This window comes from Gossypium hirsutum, chromosome D07 (genome assembly GCF_007990345.1).
Source record: "Gossypium hirsutum isolate 1008001.06 chromosome D07, Gossypium_hirsutum_v2.1, whole genome shotgun sequence".
Classification (NCBI taxonomy): Eukaryota; Viridiplantae; Streptophyta; class Magnoliopsida; order Malvales; family Malvaceae; genus Gossypium; species Gossypium hirsutum.
The window spans coordinates 1,437,790-1,459,287 of record NC_053443.1 but is presented as its reverse complement, the minus strand read 5'-3'; the positions used below and the strand labels follow the sequence as shown (position 1 = coordinate 1,459,287).

The window sequence follows — 21,498 nt, the reverse complement described above, 5'->3', positions numbered from 1 at the left end:
AAATTTAGTTCGTATTTTTATTGGGATTATTTTGAACCGTTATAATTTTTGAAATTTGAAATTTTAGTATTGATGTAAATGATTGTAGTTAATTTATTAATTGTATTTTAATAAGTAATATGTGAAAATAACACGTTGATAAGGCATTATATATGATAATTTATTTGTAAAATTGAATCTTGAAAACAGTAAAATTTGAATAAGTTAATAGATACCATTTTAATTAAAATTCGTAGATTTGTGACAATTTAAAATTGTTTTAGGCTAAACTATTAAAATACTTTTGTTTGCCTCAAGTTGTATTTTAGTCACTTATGTTTGAAATATTACGTTTTAGCTACTTACAGTATCGTGTTGTAACATTTTAGTCACTGAGCGTTAATTGCCGTTAACAATGTAACGATAAGCTAATGTGGCAAGTTCAATCATCATATCAAACGAAAATTTTAAGTTAAATTATACAATTGCTTCTTATATTTTTTTCGTTTTGAACAATTTAATTTTCTTTTATGTTCTTTTAACTCTTTTTTTTCTTTTTTTTCGTTCTCTTTTGTTTCTTCTTCTATTTTTCATTTAGTTTTTCTATGTTTTCTATTTGTTAAAACTAGTCCCTATATTATTATTATTTTTGAATAATTTAATTTTTTTTACTTCTTTATTTGTTAAAGTAAAAAATATTTGATTGCATACTAACCGTGTAAACCCAAAAACTGTTTTCGATCACTGCAAGATGAATAAAATCGATCATATTGAATCAACCAATACCGATTCTTCTTCGATATATAATAGAACACCAAGATAGATTCTACCAATGCCAATAACTAGAAACTAAGCTAACCCTAAGGAGATCAAAAGGGTTAACCAGATTAATGAAAATCTTCATTGAAATATCAAGTCCAAGCAATTCTATAAAATCACTACAATAATCTATTTTTGGATCATTTGCATAGTTTCAGCAATAACTGTAAAATATCATAAATCTCAATTTGTCTATAATAAGCAAAAAAAAAAAGAAAATCTTTATCCTAGATCAATACAAAATTGTTACCCAAAGCTGAAAATATATAAAAAAAAACTAATTAAAAAGAAGATTAAATAGAAACGCATAGGAAATACCTAAAACCAAAATAAAAGTATAGGGGCTAATTTTAACAAATAAAAAACATAGAAAAAAATTATGTTAAAAATTTGGAGGTGGAGCGGAAGAGAATAAAAAAAAATTAAAAAACATAAAAAATTAAATTACTCAAAATAAAAAAATTTAGAATCTGTATAATTTAACCTAAAATTTTTATTTAAAATGATAATTTAATGTGTCATATCAATTTACTGTTAAACTATTAATGACAATTAACGGCTCAATGATTAAAATATTACAACTAAAACATAACATTTCAATCGTAAGTAAATAAAATATAGCATGCGTGAAACAAAAATAACTATTTTGATAATTTAACCATTGTTTTATGATTCAGAAAAAAAAAAGAAAGGCATTCAATTGATAAAATAATACGCATTAAAAATGATAAAATTAAAAAACATGAATTAAACTTACAATTATACAGAATTTAACAAAACAAAGTCAGTTTGGATCAAAATTTCGAATACTATTCTTCTATTAATCAACATTCCTCAACTTAAATCCACCAACCAAATTGTACAAACCCCAAAAGAAAAACGAGAGAGTTCATTTCAGTGAAGCATAAAAAAAAGCAAAACAAGATAAAACCAAATCCAAATTTACTAATAAATTATTATTAATATTACCTCCATCCATAAACAACCCTAACATACCTCTCTTTAAGCCATCTAAAACTCTTCTTCAATGACCCTTTCACTTTCCCTTCAACACTATAAACCCTATAACTAGCTACCCTTTTTTTCCTCCTCAACTCTGGGTCATTGAGATTCCAGCTTTTCGAACAAGACCCATTGCTGGATTTGCTTCTCTTGAACTTATCGACGTTATTCGGGATCTGGGTTCGTCCATTGTTCATCGTTGACCCACCATTGGAAGCACTGTAACACCTTACATCTTGCATGCCATTGATGCCATTCTTGCTCTCTATTTGTTGAGCCTTTCCTTCCCTACATGATTTGGATCTAAAATTTTCCATGGAATGGTTCTAAGAGAAGAAGAAGAAGGCAATTGGAATTTGAATACCTTTGTTCTTTCTATGGGAGCATTTAGCTTTTCTTTTTCATTTTTAGTCTTTATCTGCCTAGAGCTGTGTAAGCTGATATGCCTAATAAAATGAGTGGATTCTTGTGTTTTGGAGCCTGGTGTAGGGAATTAAGTTAAATTATAGTTTTAGTCCCTTTATTACGTCGAAATTTGAGATTTTAATATATATGTTTTAGTCAAATTTTAAGATTTCAATATATACATATATTTTAGTTTGTTATGATATAATTAGTAAGTCCCAATTTATATCGTTATTTCTATTAAAATATAATTTTATTATTGATTGAAAATAATTAACTAAATTTTTGAGTACTTTTGGCTGTGTGACTGAATAAAACAAAATCATATGTCTAACCATGAAAATTTTCCCTTTATTACGTTAGAAATTAATATAATTTGATTATTTTACATTCAAATTAATAACATTGTTAGTAGTGTATATTTAAAGTGATTACATGCTTTTTTGTAAGCAATCTTAGAAACATTATCGGGATAAAGAAAAACACTGTCACTGCCCTTTAATGACAACAGCTAATGGTGAGAATCAAATCTTAAACTTCAAAGTAAAGGAACTAAAATCTGAAATATACCATGGAATCTCGTTTTCATCGAGATTGAGGAGACAATTTTTCTTGTTATTGAGTTTTTGATGCCCTGACTTTAAATAAGATTAAATTTAAATGACAGGACCAGCCAAGGTTGGGTCATTGTCATTGATAGTGTTTTAGTTTGGTCAGATTTTTTTTGAATTTTTTCAATAACCATGTTATTTTTATTTGTATTGAAAAATTCATTCAAATATTACGATTTTAACCAATTTTCGGTTCTTCGATTTTTTTCATCTTTCATCATGGATGTAAAATAAAATCAAAATCTGCTTCTTCAAATGATTAGCTCTACCTTACGTTGTTTAAATCAGATCGCTTGATCAATCAAACCAATTGTAACGAAAACCAATAGAAATTAGATTAAATGTGAGTTTGGATAGGCAGGGCGTTTACTTACTGTTAGTGTAAAAATAACAGTAGCGATGATATTAGATACTGTAACATGATACAAAAAATAAGCTAAATTCACCCATTCAAACCTAACTGAACCGCAAATCAGAAACCAGTTGAATTGCTTTTTTATGTTTTGAGGCCAAAATTCTTGGCCCGTATCAGGGAAAAAGCCAGCCAAAATCCAAAAATAGAATGAAAAAACTAAATATTTGATACGCATGGAAATTTTTAATTTTGTAATATTAATATTAAAAATATATTTTTAGGATTTTTGGACTTAGGACAACATTTTGACAAAAAGAATTTTTTTTAAATTTGAAAACCGGCCAACCAAGAAACCTCTAATTGTTAAAACTGCAAAACTAAATTAAGGCACAAATCTTAAAAAACAAAAAACACTGAACAGAAGACAAACAGGCTAAGCCTAAATCATCATCTAAATACTGATATAACAAAGTAAAAAGGGAATTACATTTGTGACTTTGCAAGTGCTTTATGCTTCTCTCTTTCTTTCTTTTTTTTTTTTTGCATTTTTTTCTTCCAAAATTGCTTATGAATTTGATTTTCCCAGCATAGAGGAACGGCATGCGGAATGATGAAATGAAGAATATACAAAAAAAATCCAAAAGCAAAGCACAACAAAATTAATAAAAAAATTTACCAAACCTTCAGCTGCTACTGAATTATGTTCTAATCAGGGACTGAAATGTTTGTTATGGTCCTTTAAGTTTGTTTTTAATCTGCCGATCCTTTGCGATTCATCAAATCATGATAATATAAAAGTACGCACGTTGGTTGACCAAGAATGCAGAATATGAACCAGAATATCATATTTCCCACCTGTCATTACCACACATAATTTAACCAATAAAAAACAATAGAATGTTCTAATTAAATCCTCAAAATATAATATCATTTCAATCAAGTCCTTTGGTCAACTTAGCCGCCACGCATTACATGCTACCTAGGGTATGATGTGAATAGGGGGAAGTCCGAAATTCTTTTTGAGGGGCCAGAAGCGATTTATAAATATTTGGCAGGGGGCAAAATAAAATTTTACCACTATTAATTTGTATTCTTGAAATTTTTAAATGGGCTCTAAAGCAATTCTACTACTTTCGGGTGGCCAAGGCCACTGCCACCCCTAGCTTACCATTGACGTGAAAGGTGCTGATCACATGAACAACTAGCATAATCGTACGTTTTTAAGAAATATGGACAATGTCATTGAAATTTGAGACTCTTTTTTAAGATATTAGATAAAAGTTGTTCATGCAATATGAATATAATTGTATAAAATAATTTTAAATATGTTACGCTAGATTGACGGAAGAACCTGATTGATACATTTTTTAAAGACTAGATTAAAACGAGACCAATTTAAATTCTCCACCATAGTTCAAAGAAATACAATTAACTTAAAAAAGAAAACGCACATACCATTGAACTCTGGAACTTATTTTGAAGATAACTAGTGATCAAGACCAAGGGAGCCTGATAAAATATTTAAAAAGAAAAAGAAGAGAAGTTTTCATAAATCTCAATTCCTGATATTAGTTGTTAAGTGATCATTATTGATCTTCACTTTGCTATATTCATGTACAAGAAACGAGAATGTTGGTAGTACCTGAAACATGATGCCAAAGAAAGCCCATAACTTAAATAAGTGGCAAGGAACAGCAATGCAGAGCTGCAATGAATCGAACATGGTTACAAAGCAATATAAGCAAAAGTCAATGTGGCAAAACGGTGATGCAATTAAAGAAAGTTGAATAATTACGAGAAACATAACTCTCTACCGAGGGCGAGTGAAAAGAATTAAGAGACTCTGGCAAAAAAACATACCTCATGAAATATAGCAGAAACCAAGAAGGCGATAAGAATGGCAACTCCCTGAATAACAAGGAAAAAATGAAAAAAATTAAATTATTTATATTGCCACTAAAGAGTTAAAAATCGTAACTAAATCACTTAAGCATTCAGACAGGGGAATTCACCTTTGGTATACCGTTCCTTAAGCATGGCAAATAGATATGGCGAACCATCCATTTATGAACAGGCTGTAATAAAATAAAATTCAGTCAGTGATATTTTTCTTTATGAGTGTGAAATGGGAATCGGGGGAAGGGGAAAATATAGAAAGCTGGAGAGTAGATATAATGCAATGGAAGCCATTTTATTCTGAAATTTTATTAAAATTAAGGAGAGCAAAAACAGAGACGGGGATTCAACAATGCATTAAGATCCCAATGACGTTGAATGCTATAGTTGGAAACAAGAAAGTCATAAAAACATTTAGGTCGTGCTCGGAAACTTGGATTTTTAAGGTCTTTAAAATTCAAAACTAGTGTGATGCGTTAAAACACAAGATAATAATTTTCAAAACTAATTTGTGCATAGCATGTGCATTTCCTTGTTACAATTTATATAGTACATAAAATTCACTCGAATTCATCTTCCAATATAGCATTGGAATTTTGGCCACCACTATAATGCAACAGCAATGAGGAGAGAGTAAAATGAAGCGTACCATATTCCACATTCTCCAATACTGATGATAGCCATAAATCAAAACCCATGCAAGGAACAGAAAAGGTTCAATGAATTTCACCAAATCATTGCCCTCAATGTAACCGAAGAAAGCATTCAAGGAGCTCTAGATTCTAGAACTTACCTCCTCAACAGTTTTTGCATTCCACCAATCTTTATAAAACTCGCGGTCCCCAAAACGAAGAAGCTCAGCCAGTATATTTAACCTGTATTTATAACTATAAGTAAGGGTAAAACGCAGCATGCAATATAAATATCATGCTGTCAATGCTTTTTAAGTGTCCAGAAAAGGTTGATCTAGGTCTATTGTGCATGTAACCTAATGCAAGTGCATGAACAGCAAAAGCAATGTTTTGCATTAACAATCCATGTTGAGGAGCAGATTCTAGAAAAGTTGATAAAGAAAGAAAACAGATGCACCATGGTCAGGAAAGACAGATGGCATTTCCTAGCCCCCTAACAATCATTAACGGAAGAGATGTGGGTGCTTGAGAGTGGTTCAATACTGTTCTAGTTAGTCAGTTGTATGATCAAGCAAAGAGCTAGTTCACATGTACATAGTCAAAAGCAGAAATGAAGCACTTGCAGCAATTAATCAGAATATGAAATACTTCAGAACTTCCGTAAAAAAGCAAAAGAGATAAGCGTCTGTATTTTCCGGAAACAATAACTGGATATGTACCAGAGATGAAAGAAGCTGTAGAACATGCAAAGCCAGACATATGTATTTGGAACTGAAAGCTTCAAAATTCTTTCTATGGCATATAAAAAGTTCGCCTTCAAAGGGTGCTGAGAGTTCTGAACAATTGGATTGATATACTGCAGAATTATAAACACAGACAAAATATTTTAACATTTGACAAAAAATTCTGACTAAAATAAACAGGTAGAAAAATGAACATCGGTAGTAGAAATTGAAGAATTGACACTCACCTGTTCTATTATGAAACCCATGAGTCCAGTAAATATTATTAACTTGATAAATTGACGAACCACCCAATTTTTTCTAATTGATGCAGTACGAGGATAGCTTGTCTGCACAGAATTCATCAACATTTAAAACAATAGACGAATCATAATGCTGTTTAATACAAATATGAATCAGAATTATGAAAACAGTAACACAAATTTAAAACAAATCATAATCACAGACTAGGTGAACATACCAAAACTAGAATGAAAAAAAAAAAAAACAATTTCGGTAAATGACGTACATAGAAAAAATAGATTCTGGCTTAAGCATTGGGCACTAAAATGCACTACAGTGCAGCAAAAAGTATAATATTGTTACCTGGTAACATAATGTGGGAGCTGCCATGAAGTATGCCAGACTCCTGAAGCTAACATTGTACATGCAGCCTTCACTTCCCTAACAGCAACAACATCATTTGAATAACCAATAATAATTAAGTAGAGAAAATAACACTGATAAAATTGGAAACAAGATAGAGATAGACATGTGGAAGCTCTCCCTTTGACTCGGAGGTGTGGGGGGGTGGGGGGGTGCAAATGCAGCTTGTGAAATAAGTAATGAAAGGAAAGCTCTGCCCCAGAACAAAATGTGTTTGTATCCCCTCCTGAAGACCAGTTGGCTACCCAATTCCCTATATGGGTTGGCTATCCAGTTGTCTTGGGTTGAAAAATGAAATTGGTGAACAGCTATTAGAAAAAACCTCCCTGCATTTCCCTTCTGATTCTAATGCAAATTAAAATGTACCCAACATTTTAACAAGATTTGTGATGTGAAGCAAGAAGCATTTATGATCAACTTCTTTTTCTCCGGACCATATTTCTCAATTCCCAAACAAACCCCAAAAGCAATGAAGAAATTGTTAATTTCACATGTGGTTCAACTGTAAAAAGAGAGAAAGAGGAACTGCAGGGAAGCATAAATAGAGCTACATGCTACTACCAGAAATCAGCCTACCTTTTCAGTCGACTTCGCAACTGATCTCATATCACTGTTAGTATGAGCATAGGATACCAATTTTAACCAGACAATGCAAGCAAATAGCATCAATGCAATGCCTGATAAGAATGCAGAATCACACCTGCACAGTTCAGAGTAAGTCCAGTCAATTTAGACTGTTCAACAACTACCCTTTCATATTTTATTTTTAAATAACATGTGAAAACTAAATGAGGCACAAGACAACTAGAAGACCTCAAAAACAAAAGTTTAAACAGAAAAGAATGAAGCAGACAGGAAACAGACTTTGGCAAAGTTGCCAATCTCAAGCCACCTCCAAGAAGAACAGGTAAATTGTTTAGTGATGATTGAAGAAAAGGACTTAAAATTCCTTAAAAGAGCTTTTCTGGCATTCATCTAATGCAAATTTACATAAGTGGGTATCTATGTACCTAGACTCCTCGTTTTCGCCAAAGTATATGTGGCTGACACTTGTGTCTGACATATATTCAGACATGATCATGAAGATATGATCCTATAAATATGTGCATTTTCTTTTAAGAAATGAGTATACAATGTTGACACATACTCCTTTCGGACACATATCATATATATATCCTAGTATTGGAAAATTTGACAATCGTAACATCTTTGAATGCTAAGTAGATTATCAACAGATAACCACATACTTGGAAGAAAAAGAAAATCAACTGACAACTTTTAAAGGTGGAAAAAAGTTCACCTGAGAATAACAACAACTGGATATAGAACTGCAAGCGTGCTAATCAGTATATGAAGTAAAATAAGAGTCTGCAATATAGAAATTAGCAGTCAACCTTTTTGCAACTTCAAAAGACATAGTTTTGTTTTGTTCTCTAAGAAGAATAAGTACACTTCATTAATGCCTGAAGCCAAACATAATTAAAAAGCAAAGAAATTTCTTAATTGCCGCTTCATTTCAATTAAAATTTCAAGTACAGAAATAACAAAAGCAATAGGTGCAAACTACTGTTGAAACACTTACTCGTTCAGATATTTGATTCTGTTGCAACAACTTTTCAACTACAAAGGCCGCGATTGGGAATATTGGGAGAGAAAGACTGCAATGTGAACCAGCAGATAGGGATAATAAGTTAAATGATGATAACAAACATGAAAATGGTAATCCAAAAAGGCCAGCCTAGCCCTAACCTATTCTTAGAAAATCTAAAATTAGGATTAGATTAAGGAAGCATTACCAGCACATAAAAAGAGGCCAATCCCTCAATGATCTCGAACTAAACCAAAAGCCAGTTCTGATCAACCACCCATACTGCAGCATTTATCAACAGCAAGACTTTAATCCGATAATCACAAGTTCATAACCAACCACCAAGGGCACTAAAATTAAGACACAAACCTTCATCAGGTTCTCAATAATAAGCCGGCTGTTTACAGCAACAAGCACTACAACACATAGGTTAAACAGGCCTGCATGACTCTGCTCATGTTGCAAAGAAAGATCGGTAATCAGAGCTAGAAATGCTAAATTCAACACAACTCAAGCATTTTCTGTTTCTTTTAGCTATTAAGCTCGTCATAAACGGTAAAAAACCTAAACTACCACAACCAACATAAAAGAAAATAATATTTTAAAAAAAATCCAACACAGAGCGGGATGAAGAACATCTGAAATGAAAAAACACGTGTAGACGTAACCTGTTGGAAGATATTGTCAGAGCTGAGAGGGCTTTCTTTGATCCTCCAATGAGCAGGAACAGAAGGCCGATACGTGAACCTCGTATCTGAATTAGTCGGATTCTCATTCACGTTTTCCCTCGAGAAATTAGCCGATTCCATTCGATCCCTAGCGTCCACTGTCTCGCCATTACCGGAATTGTTACGCTCCACAACTCTAGTCCCTGCATCGACGGCGTTATTCACGGCTCGACGACGGGGCGCAAAATGATTAAGATCTGACTCGCTACGTGAGGTACCGATCACCGTCGCCGTACTACTCCCTGAAATCTCCGGTGACTCAAACATCGCCATTCAAAACACACACACACACACAAACACAAAAACAGAGAAAGAGAATTCTAGAAAGGAATAAACGTTTAACGAATTAGAATAAAATCAAAAACTTAAACATAAATAAGTAATTCATTCATGGAAATAAAATAAAATTTTAAAATATTTTTAAAAATAAAAAAGCGAATACACAGAGGCAAAAGCGAAATCACGCGAAGTGGCGATGAATGAGTGGAAAGTTGAAACGGTTTTTGGTGTCAAAATATAAACTCGAATAAACTATAAAATTTTAAATATTTATATATAAAGTTCAAAATACAAAAAATGACGTAAAAGCGGTGTTGTGATAGGGGCGGGATTTTGAATCATAATCGTCAAAATTAGCCGCTTTGGTCCCTCTAGAACTTTGCTCCATACTTCCCTGTTTGTTTGACGATGGATAACGTTGCAAAATAGGGGTGGTAAAAGGAACTTAGCCTTTTGCTTTTTTAACTCGGGTTATCTGTCCAAGCTCGATATGGTTAAAGATTTTTAAAAATTATAATTTTTTAAACTTTACTCATGTTGTCTTTCTTTAGAATAGTAAGATTTTAAATTAATTTATTAATAAAATTATATTTTATTTTTTTAAAATTTAAAAATCAATTATAATCTCCTAAAAAATAAAAATTTTATAATTTAATTTTTTGAAAAATTGTAAATTTGCTATCCAATGTGAACAAAAATTTTCATATTATTATAAAACAAGCATAAAAAAAGTAATTTAAATCCAAATATTATAAAAAATAACATATTCACAAATATTCTAATTAAGAGAATAATTTTATTTAAATAATATAATTAATAAGATACCATAAAATGAATGGTGCCGGATAGATAACATAACTACTAGCATTGCCTAAATTGAACATTTAGGCATTTCCACTAGAAGATGGATAATACTGATGCGTGTGATTAAGAACCATTATATATAAGTAAACATTTTCTAGTTATTTGACTATATATTCTCAAACTATTATTATCATTTTAAATTTACCCTCGTATTTTAAAGCATTATAATTATATCTTAAATTATCAATATTATATCAATCAAAATTTTTAATTATAAAATTGTTAAATGATATATTAAATATTATATAAGAATTATAAAAATTAAAAACTAAAAATAAAGTAGAATCGAAAAAAGAAAATGAATAATAAGGCTTTGGTAAAAGCTTCAAAAATCTTTAGAATATTTAGTTTTCTTTGACTTTTTTGTTTTTTAAATTATACAATATAGTATTTGATTTATTATTTAACGATTTTAGTAATGGAAAGATTTTGTTGATATAATCTTCACAATTAGAAAAATATAATTAAAATGTTTTAAATTTTAAGATCCAATTTTAATGAATGTTATAATTTGGGATATACGATCGAATTAACTCATATTTTAAATATTTATTTAAACTTTTCATATGGCAATTTTAAATTATGCATTTAATGATAAAATATTGTCCATTTAATTTTCATGATTACGATATAAGACCAACACAAGGTCAATATAATGTACTACGTAATTAGCAAGTAAGGTCAAGTTGCCAAACCAAAAATAAATAAATAAAAATTGAAAAAGGAATTAAAAAAAACACTTTGAGATAAATTTTACATTTAAAATATAATTATGGGAAATGAAATGTAATAGCCCGATTTTAGGCATAGTCGGAACAGTGGTTTCGGGACCACAAATCCGACGAAAAAAAAATGTAATGGCTTGAATTTTCAGAGGTGTCGGAACGGTGATTCGAGATCACTAAATTCGACAAATGGGTAGAAAATATTATTAATTTAGTAAGTATAAGTTAAATATGAAGTTAGGAAAATTTTTGAAATAGTGAATAGTGCACTAGAAATAAATATTAAAATAATTAGAATCGAAATGAGGTATCAAGACCTCGGGGATTTTAAACTGAGCCATAAATATTTTTATAAATATTTATGGAGTGTTAAAAAGTTAGTATTAAAGTTTCGTTAAGAAATTTTAAAGTTCTGATAATTAATTGAACAAAAAGGACTAAATTGTAACAAATGCAAAATTTTGGGAAATGATTAAATAGCTTAAATGATAAAAGGAAGAGGGCTTAAAAGGCAAATAGACCCAAGGTCTATTTGGGCTGGACGGCAGAGGCATGAAATCAGCAAGAAAGTAAGGAGAATTAAGGGCAAAATTGGAAAATTGCAAAATTTGCTTAATAAAGTTAGGACCCAAGTGGAATTATCTAGATTTCTCTTCATTTTTCTGAATTCTCATCAGCTAAAACACCATGGAAGGGCTTCTTCAAGCTGGTTCTTTATATTTTTATTACAAGTAAGTTCAATTCTTGACTATTTCTTGAAATTTTTGTATTTTTATGACTTTTACAACTAGGCCCACTTGTTAAATCCATTAGTTTTTGATTTTATGAAAGAAGTTGAAAGTTGATATGAATATGTGCTGGAAGTATATGATGATTTAGCATGAAATTAGAGCTTTAAATTGTTCATATGCTGATTTTATTGAAAGAATTGAATAGAAAGTGAATGTTTGGGACCTAATAGTAAAAGAGTTTGAAGATAGAGTTATATGTGGAAATTCTGAATTTCAATAGTTGTGTAACAACTTATAATGTCTAGTAAAGTACTAATTGAGAAAATTAGATTAATTGAGGGGTTAATTGAGAAAGGACCGAATTGTATAAACTGTGAAATTTGGGGCAAAATGGAAATCAACATTTTGCACTAAAGCAGTTTTGGACAGCAGCAGTAGTGTAACTTTGAAAAATCACCAAAAATTGTAGAGATTGAATTAGAGGATGAATAAAATATGAAACTAAAGCTGATTGAGTCTAGTTTCTTATAAAAGAAATGATGTGAGCAATGGAATTATAAATCATGAGATATAATAGATTTTGTGAGATAAGGTCAGAATGAATTCGGGTTCCCCTGTTCTGACTTTGGAAAATCATTAAAAATTGTAAAAAAATGATTATGAGTTATAGTTTATATGGTTAGAATCCTTAATGAGTCTATTTTTAGAAGAAACAAGCTAAAACATCATCCGAATTCTGTACAATGAGATAATTAATTTTTAGTGAAGAGTGGTCGGAACTGTCAGACAGCAAAACAGGGGAAACTTTAAAGAATAAACTGTACTATTTGGCTGAACCAAAAATTATGAAAATTTTATGGTATGAAGATATGTGAGTCTAGTTTCAGGGAAAATTAACGGATCTTAATTTGGAGCTCTTTAGCTCTGGATAAAAATAATTTAGTGACTCTGACTCGGATAAACAGCTTTGAATATACATGTTAGTGAATATTGAAATTATGGTTAATGTTGTTTAAGTGTGTTATACACATTAAGGATGTGGAATGGAGAGGAGGAGGAGGAAAATTGGGAAATATATGAATGATTCGTGTATAAATGGTCATATGTTTGATTATAACTCATAAACGATGAAATATGAATGATGCTTATTTTTGTGCATTATTGGTCATGGTTTAAGCTCATGTGTGAAAATAAAGTTTCATAGTATGTGTGTATGGTATATTCAATATATGATTTGGCATGAAATAATACCATGAATGGTTTATGAATTAACACATGTTGGTAAGCCTGATATATGAATAAATGATCAAATTGAGCGGAACGCCGGATTTGAGTACTTCTGATCAAGTGACAAAGTGATAAGTGGTAGCTTTAGCTACACTTATCTGATCAAGTGACAAGTGGAAAGTGATAAGTAATAGCTTCGGCTATACTTATCTGATCAAGTGACAAAGTGATAAGTGATAGCTTCGGCTACACTTATCTGATCAAGTGACAAGTGAAAAGTGATAAGTGATAGCTTCGGCTATACTTATCTGATCAAGAGACAAAGTGATAAGTGATAGCTTTAGCTACACTTATCTGATCAAGAGACAAAGTGATAAGTGGCTACACTTATCTGATCAAGAAACAAAGTGATAGGTGGCTACACTTATCTGATCAGGGACAAGTGATAAATGATCATACGTAAGACCATAGTTATACTATGGCAAAGTGAAAGTGAAGTACTCAATTTTCCGTGACCGTTCCGTAATTTGATTAAGGATGGTAAGTGACAAATGGGCCCAAAAGAATTAAAGTAAATGGATAAGTGGTAGTGTATTTATATCAGGACGATGTTGTTATTCAAACTAAAGTGATATTTTCATTGCTAAATTGAGAATTTCATAAATGTGTTATTGAATGGTATAATCAATAAACATTGAGTTAAATGGTAAATACGTATTAGTTTTGAATTTGATGTCATTGAATTGTACGTGAATTAAATGGAAATTGCTAGTGATATGATTTAAATTATGAGCATGAGAAATTGCGAATTGAATGAAATGGAAATGAAGCATTAAATTGCATGAGTATGTATCGGGTCTCGCAGGCCCTAATTATTATGATTATAATATTTTGAGGATATATTGTGAAAAGTTATAGAAACATGTTAATTATTTTGAAAGTTTTAATTTTGATGAAATTTTATAACTCGGTTAAATACGTTTACAAGTGTATGTGTTTTGGTAATGCCTCGTACCCTATTCCGGTGTTGGATACGGGTAAGGGGTGTTACATTTAGTGGTATCAGAGCTACGGTTTAGTCGGTTCTCGGACCAAACGTAGCATATGTGAGCCTAGCTATACATGCCACGTTATTACTCTTGATGATGTGATATCTCCGGGCTCTAACGAAATTGCTTTGTTAAGACAGAGATGATTTTCAATCGAGCTATTTTCGATAATGCTAAAAATGATATTGAGATAAATGAAATATGCTCACGTTATGTTGGAATTTGGAAAGGTAAGTATAAAAATTTGTGATATGGATGTGTTCATGTATGAAAAGAGATGACTATAAGTTAAAAAAAAAAGTTTATGTTGTGACAAGCTCATCCAAGTATGTTGGTGATTATATAATGCTATGTGCTCAACATATTTGATTAAGTGAATATGATAAGCAAATTTACTTAAATAGATGGAACGTGTGTATGTACATCTGCTTGAATAAGTGAAATTAGTATGTTCATATGATAGAATCTTATGTTTAATTGTTAAATTAAAGATAATAAGATATTTTGTTTTATGTCTAAACCATGAATATTATAATAGTATGAAAAATTGAATTCGAAGTCAAATTGAGTAGAACGCAGGAATGAGTACTTTCGTTCAGTGATATGTGATGAATTGACGGAAAAGACCATGGTTTGACCATGGCAACATGTGAACATGTGATTATGTGATTCCGTGTAAGACCATAGCTGGGCTATGGCATCGGTAAGTGATATGTGATTTCGTGTAAGACCATAGTTGGGCTATGGCATCGGTATGTGATTTGTGATTACGTGTAAGACCATAGTTGGACTATGGCATCGAGAAAACGAAGTACTCAATTCCGTAAGACGTTCTCTAATTTGGCAAATGTCGGTAAGTAAAATAGAAGCCAAGTATTGGAATTTAATTAGATATTAACGTTGAGCTTGAGTAAGTAAATTCGTTGTGTGAAATTGTGAGTGACAGAAAACATTTGTAATAAATAAATGTGTTAATTTGCTTGGAATGAATTACGTGGTTATGATGGTATTACATTGATGATGAATACAAAATCATATATATATATGTATCTATGAGAGCAAGTTGAAAGATTTATGACTTCACCATCACCCCCTTATCAGTATTGTTCTATGACGAAAATTATCTTGATGAGACAGATATGTTTTTCAACTGAGTTAATTCTAATAGTATAGAAATAAATACTAAAATGTTTGAGTGAAAATGTATTGATTATGAGTTGAAACTCATAAAGGTATGGATCAAAGAATAAAACATTTTTTTTATTGATGAATGTTATAATTATACAAGCATATGAGTTATGATATTTGGATTATGATGCTATATAGAAATTTTGATTGTGAATTAGTGATTTGAGTTAGAATTTTGTGTTGAGAACAAAAGTGATTAAAAGCAAATGTTTATTAAATGCTTTGAGAATGTGAACTTAGTAATGAATTGGCTATTTGTGATGGTATGTGTTATGCGCATTTATGTGTAAGATAAATTTGAGGCTTTACTACACTCACCCCCATATTAGTAAAATGTTACAATGAAATTTGTGAGATTTTGGTTGAATAAGCTTACGAGTGTAGTGTTACAGAAGTTCGTGTACGGGAGAATAATAATATGGTCGGAAAAGTGAATGAATTAGAAAATGAGGACAATATAAAAAGAGAGAAATATTTGATAGTTCTGAAAACTACTCAGGTTATCAAAATGGATATCATTCTATATGGATTGTAATTTTTCGATACTTTGTGTAGCTTCAGATGCTGAAATATCGCTATCCTGATTTTCTTATGAATCTATGTGATTATCTGTAAAAGATATGAAAATCCAAAATCATGTGTGAATTTGAAATATACTGTGGAAGTAAATCATTAACCTACCATCTGGTAAGATTTTCGGGGACAAAAATCCCTAAAGGGGGGGAGAGTTGTAATAGCCCGATTTTAGGCATAGTCGGAACAGTGGTTTCGGGACCACAAATCTGAGGAAAAAAAAATGTAATGGCTTGAATTTTCAGAGGTGTCGGAACGGTGATTCGAGATCACTAAATTCGACAAATGGGTAGAAAATATTATTAATTTAGTAAGTATAAGTTAAATATGAAGTTAGGAAAATTTTTGAAATAGTGAATAGTGCACTAGAAATAAATATTAAAATAATTAGAATCGAAATGAGGTATCAAGACCTCGGGGATTTTAAACTGAGCCATAAATATTTTTATAAATATTTATGGAGTGTTAAAAAGTTAGTATTAAAGTTTCGTTAAGAAATTTTAAAGTTCCGATAATTAATTGAACAAAAAGGACTAAATTGTAACAAATGCAAAATTTTGGGAAATGATTAAATAGCTTAAATGATAAAAGGAAGAGGGCTTAAAAGGCAAATAGACCCAAGGTCTATTTGGGCTGGACGGCAAAGGCATGAAATCAGCAAGAAAGTAAGGAGAATTAAGGGCAAAATTGGAAAATTGCAAAATTTGCTTAATAAAGTTAGGACCCAAGTGGAATTATCTAGATTTCTCTTCATTTTTCTGAATTCTCATCAGCTAAAACACCATGGAAGGGCTTCTTCAAGCTGGTTCTTTATATTTTTATTACAAGTAAGTTCAATTCTTGACTATTTCTTGAAATTTTTGTATTTTTATGACTTTTACAACTAGGCCCACTTGTTAAATCCATTAGTTTTTGATTTTATGAAAGAAGTTGAAAGTTGATATGAATATGTGCTGGAAGTATATGATGATTTAGCATGAAATTAGAGCTTTAAATTGTTCATATGCTGATTTTATTGAAAGAATTGAATAGAAAGTGAATGTTTGGGACCTAATAGTAAAAGAGTTTGAAGATAGAGTTATATGTGGAAATTCTGAATTTCAATAGTTGTGTAACAACTTATAATGTCTAGTAAAGTACTAATTGAGAAAATTAGATTAATTGAGGGTTAATTGAGAAAGGACCGAATTGTATAAACTGTGAAATTTAGGGCAAAATGGAAATCAACATTTTGCACTAAAGCAGTTTTGGACAGCAGCAGTAGTGTAACTTTGAAAAATCACCAAAAATTGTAGAGATTGAATTAGAGGATGAATAAAATATGAAACTAAAGCTGATTGAGTCTAGTTTCTTATAAAAGAAATGATGTGAGCAATGGAATTGTAAATCATGAGATATAATAGATTTTGTGAGATAAGGTCAGAATGAATTCGGGTTCCCCTGTTCTGACTTTGGAAAATCATTAAAAATTGTAAAAAAATGATTATGAGTTATAGTTTATATGGTTAGAATCCTTAATGAGTCTATTTTTAGAAGAAACAAGCTAAAACATCATCCGAATTCTGTACAATGAGATAATTAATTTTTAGTGAAGAGTGGTCGGAACTGTCAGACAGCAAAACAGGGGAAACTTTAAAGAATAAACTGTACTATTTGGCTGAACCAAAAATTATGAAAATTTTATGGTATGAAGATATGTGAGTCTAGTTTCAGGGAAAATTAACGGATCTTAATTTGGAGCTCTTTAGCTCCGGATAAAAATAATTTAGTGACTCTGACTCGGATAAACAGCTTTGAATATACATGTTAGTGAATATTGAAATTATGGTTAATGTTGTTTAAGTGTGTTATACACATTAAGGATGTGGAATGGAGAGGAGGAGGAGGAAAATTGGGAAATATATGAATGATTCGTGTATAAATGGTCATATGTTTGATTATAACTCATAAACGATGAAATATGAATGATGCTTATTTTTGTGCATTATTGGTCATGGTTTAAGCTCATGTGTGAAAATAAAGTTTCATAGTATGTGTGTATGGTATATTCAATATATGATTTGGCATGAAATAATACCATGAATGGTTTATGAATTAACACATGTTGGTAAGCCTGATATATGAATAAATGATCAAATTGAGCGGAACGCCGGATTTGAGTACTTCTGATCAAGTGACAAAGTGATAAGTGGTAGCTTTAGCTACACTTATCTGATCAAGTGACAAGTGGAAAGTGATAAGTAATAGCTTCGGCTATACTTATCTGATCAAGTGACAAAGTGATAAGTGATAGCTTCGGCTACACTTATCTGATCAAGTGACAAGTGAAAAGTGATAAGTGATAGCTTCGGCTATACTTATCTGATCAAGAGACAAAGTGATAAGTGATAGCTTTAGCTACACTTATCTGATCAAGAGACAAAGTGATAAGTGGCTACACTTATCTGATCAAGAAACAAAGTGATAGGTGGCTACACTTATCTGATCAGGGACAAGTGATAAATGATCATACGTAAGACCATAGTTATACTATGGCAAAGTGAAAGTGAAGTACTCAATTTTCCGTGACCGTTCCGTAATTTGATTAAGGATGGTAAGTGACAAATGGGCCCAAAAGAATTAAAGTAAATGGATAAGTGGTAGTGTATTTATATCAGGACGATGTTGTTATTCAAACTAAAGTGATATTTTCATTGCTAAATTGAGAATTTCATAAATGTGTTATTGAATGGTATAATCAATAAACATTGAGTTAAATGGTAAATACGTATTAGTTTTGAATTTGATGTCATTGAATTGTACGTGAATTAAATGGAAATTGCTAGTGATATGATTTAAATTATGAGCATGAGAAATTGCGAATTGAATGAAATGGAAATGAAGCATTAAATTGCATGAGTATGTATCGGGTCTCGCAGGCCCTAATTATTATGATTATAATATTTTGAGGATATATTGTGAAAAGTTATAGAAACATGTTAATTATTTTGAAAGTTTTAATTTTGATGAAATTTTATAACTCGGTTAAATACGTTTACAAGTATATGTGTTTTGGTAATGCCTCGTACCCTATTCCGGTGTTGGATACGGGTAAGGGGTGTTACATGAAAAATCCTTTTAAAGAACTTTATTATATATTTTATTTGTTGTTATTGCTGCCCTTTTTTTCATACAATAAAAGCTGTCGAAAGGTCAAATGTCTTTGTTAAGCGTTTCAACTTGATATTAAATTTTATAATCATAGTAATTATAAAATTAAATTAAATTAATATATTCATGATAATTGTGCATAATGAGATCTGAATCCACATGCGAAGGTAGAAAACTTTTTTTAAGGGCTCGAGATTAAGGTATATATCTTTAAGAGAAGTTAGAATATATTTCCATCTTCATATTGGTTTATGCCTTTATAGTTTTTAGAAGAATTAGATCAAATTTTTATTATTTTAGGGTTTAATTATAATTTTATCATTATTAACTTGTAATTTTAAAAACTTTAAGGGTCTAAAACATGATTTTCGCAATTTAAGGAAGCCAGTTTCCTTCCATGTCTCGACTTTTGCTAACAATATAAATAACAAGAGTTTTTAATCCAAAATTAATTCTAATTTAAATCTCATTATAACTATAACTATAATTCTAATAATCTTTTTATATATTTAAAATAATTTTCATATATTTTATTCATATATACGAAAATTTTAACTCCCCAAGTCATGTGTCATTTAGTTCTATTGAAAAAAATAAATAAGACATATTACAAAATCTCAACCCTACTTATAGAATAAAAACTTTCCACTGCTTGTGTAGTATTAAACCCTCGTTTGCATCTCAAATACTAGAGTTCAAACTCTCTAGTTATTATTTCCCTCCCTCATTTGTATATGTACCAAAAAAAAACACTTGTATATTTCATTTATTGTTTTTAGAATCGGTTGAATCGGAAATCGGTGGATTAATCAATTGGATTATCGATCCGGTTCTGAAAACCTTAATTCTATTACACATGTATTATATTTACTAGGTAAAAGTACCATAAAGACCTTTGTACTAGAAGTTGGATTACATCTTGCTACCTTTGCTAAAAAATAAGAAAATTAGTCTATGTACATTAGATCAAATAGCAAACCGGTCATTTTGTTAAAAATTTCATCCATTTCTACTGTTAAAAACTAATCAATGTACATTAGAATGAGGTACACATCTAATTATTAAGTCTCTAACAGTAGAAATGAATTAAAAAACAACAGAAAATAACCAATTTTCTCTTAAATCTAATATACATAAATTAATTTATTTGTTTTTTAAATAAAAAATAAACCTCTATAATAATAAATTTACTTAATTCCTTGTATAAGTACAATTTTTAAGATTGTTTTTGTCGTCTCGCGTTGTGCGTACAGAGAAATAAAGAGGTGGTGCAATGCGTGTTGGTTTTGTGTGATGGGAAAGTCAAAGGGACAATACGTGTTACTTAATGCGCAATTTCGATTTGCCTTTTCTTTAGTTGGAAGGAAAGCCTTTGTTCTCTTTATTTCATTCTTTTATTCCTATCTTATCTCTTTCTGCATTCTTTTTTCTCCAAGATTCTTTAATATCTAGTAATTACGTTTAACAATTGTTTTAAATTTAATGATAAATTTAATCTTTAATTTTTATATTTTTTTAGATTTCTTTAAATATTTTGTAATTTTTAAATTATTTTTTTGACATGGTATGTTAGACAAATATTATTATATCAATATTAAATAAACATAAACTGTTTATGGAATGTCACTCCAACTTGATTAAAAAATAGTATTTTCGTTAAAAAGTAAATTAACTCCTTAAAAAGTTATTATTAAATTAACTAAAAAAAATTAAGATTAAATTAATAAAAGTGTAAACATTACTTTATTCATTAGTGGTTTTGGTTATGTTTCAAACTCCCACTTGATAGATTGTGTGGCATCTGAATTTGGAATTTTGTGCTTCTTCTTAAAGTTTTATGCCACCATGATTGATTGATAAATAAGCAATTTTGTACCTTTCTGTAGTTTAGATAATAAAAAAATAAATTTATTAATAATTGAGTAACGTAATTTATAAAAAAAAAGAGAAAATTTATATTTGAAGGAATAAATCTTAAATTACACACGAATTTTAGTTTAATATATAATTTTATATTTTAATTTTAATTTTGTGTAATTTTATACATGAATTTTTAATTTGATTTAATTCTAAAAAATTATTAACACAATTATTGATATAACATCATTTATGTCTATATATTACAAATACAAATAATTATATTCATCTAATATAAAAATAATTTAATGTATTTATTTATTTAAATATATATAATTGAATAAAAATAAAATTTCATATATATATATAATTACACTTTAAATCAAAATTTATGTATAATCTCCTCACCTCACTAAATATATATATAATAAAAGGAAAACAACAAAAGAAAT

The 21,498-nt window shown here is 30.1% G+C and overlaps 2 protein-coding genes across 3 annotated transcripts; both read right to left on the bottom strand.

The window, feature by feature from the left end:
- Window positions 1–1,763: 1,763 nt before the first annotated feature.
- Window positions 1,764–2,117, bottom strand: LOC107932212 (uncharacterized). Its single transcript, XM_016864173.1, has one exon. The coding sequence runs from the start codon at window positions 2,115–2,117 to the stop codon at window positions 1,764–1,766; it is 354 nt and encodes a 117-aa protein (XP_016719662.1).
- Window positions 2,118–3,605: 1,488 nt separating this feature from the next.
- Window positions 3,606–10,094, bottom strand: LOC107932255 (diacylglycerol O-acyltransferase 1). Of its 2 annotated transcripts, XM_016864223.2 has the most exons (16): window positions 9,344–10,094; window positions 9,045–9,125; window positions 8,884–8,957; window positions 8,670–8,745; window positions 8,388–8,455; window positions 7,664–7,787; window positions 7,028–7,105; window positions 6,670–6,771; window positions 6,419–6,555; window positions 5,861–5,942; window positions 5,717–5,737; window positions 5,184–5,246; window positions 5,032–5,079; window positions 4,814–4,876; window positions 4,627–4,680; window positions 3,606–4,026 (listed from the first exon to the last, which is right to left on the bottom strand). In XM_016864223.2, exons 1-16 carry the CDS (start codon window positions 9,674–9,676, stop codon window positions 3,922–3,924), a joined length of 1,509 nt encoding a protein of 502 aa, XP_016719712.1. In that variant the 5' UTR covers window positions 9,677–10,094; the 3' UTR covers window positions 3,606–3,921. The 2 variants fall into 2 exon arrangements, with proteins under 2 accessions (XP_016719712.1, XP_040952917.1); XM_041096983.1 differs by lacking the exon at window positions 5,717–5,737.
- Between the last annotated feature and the right edge of the window lie 11,404 nt (window positions 10,095–21,498).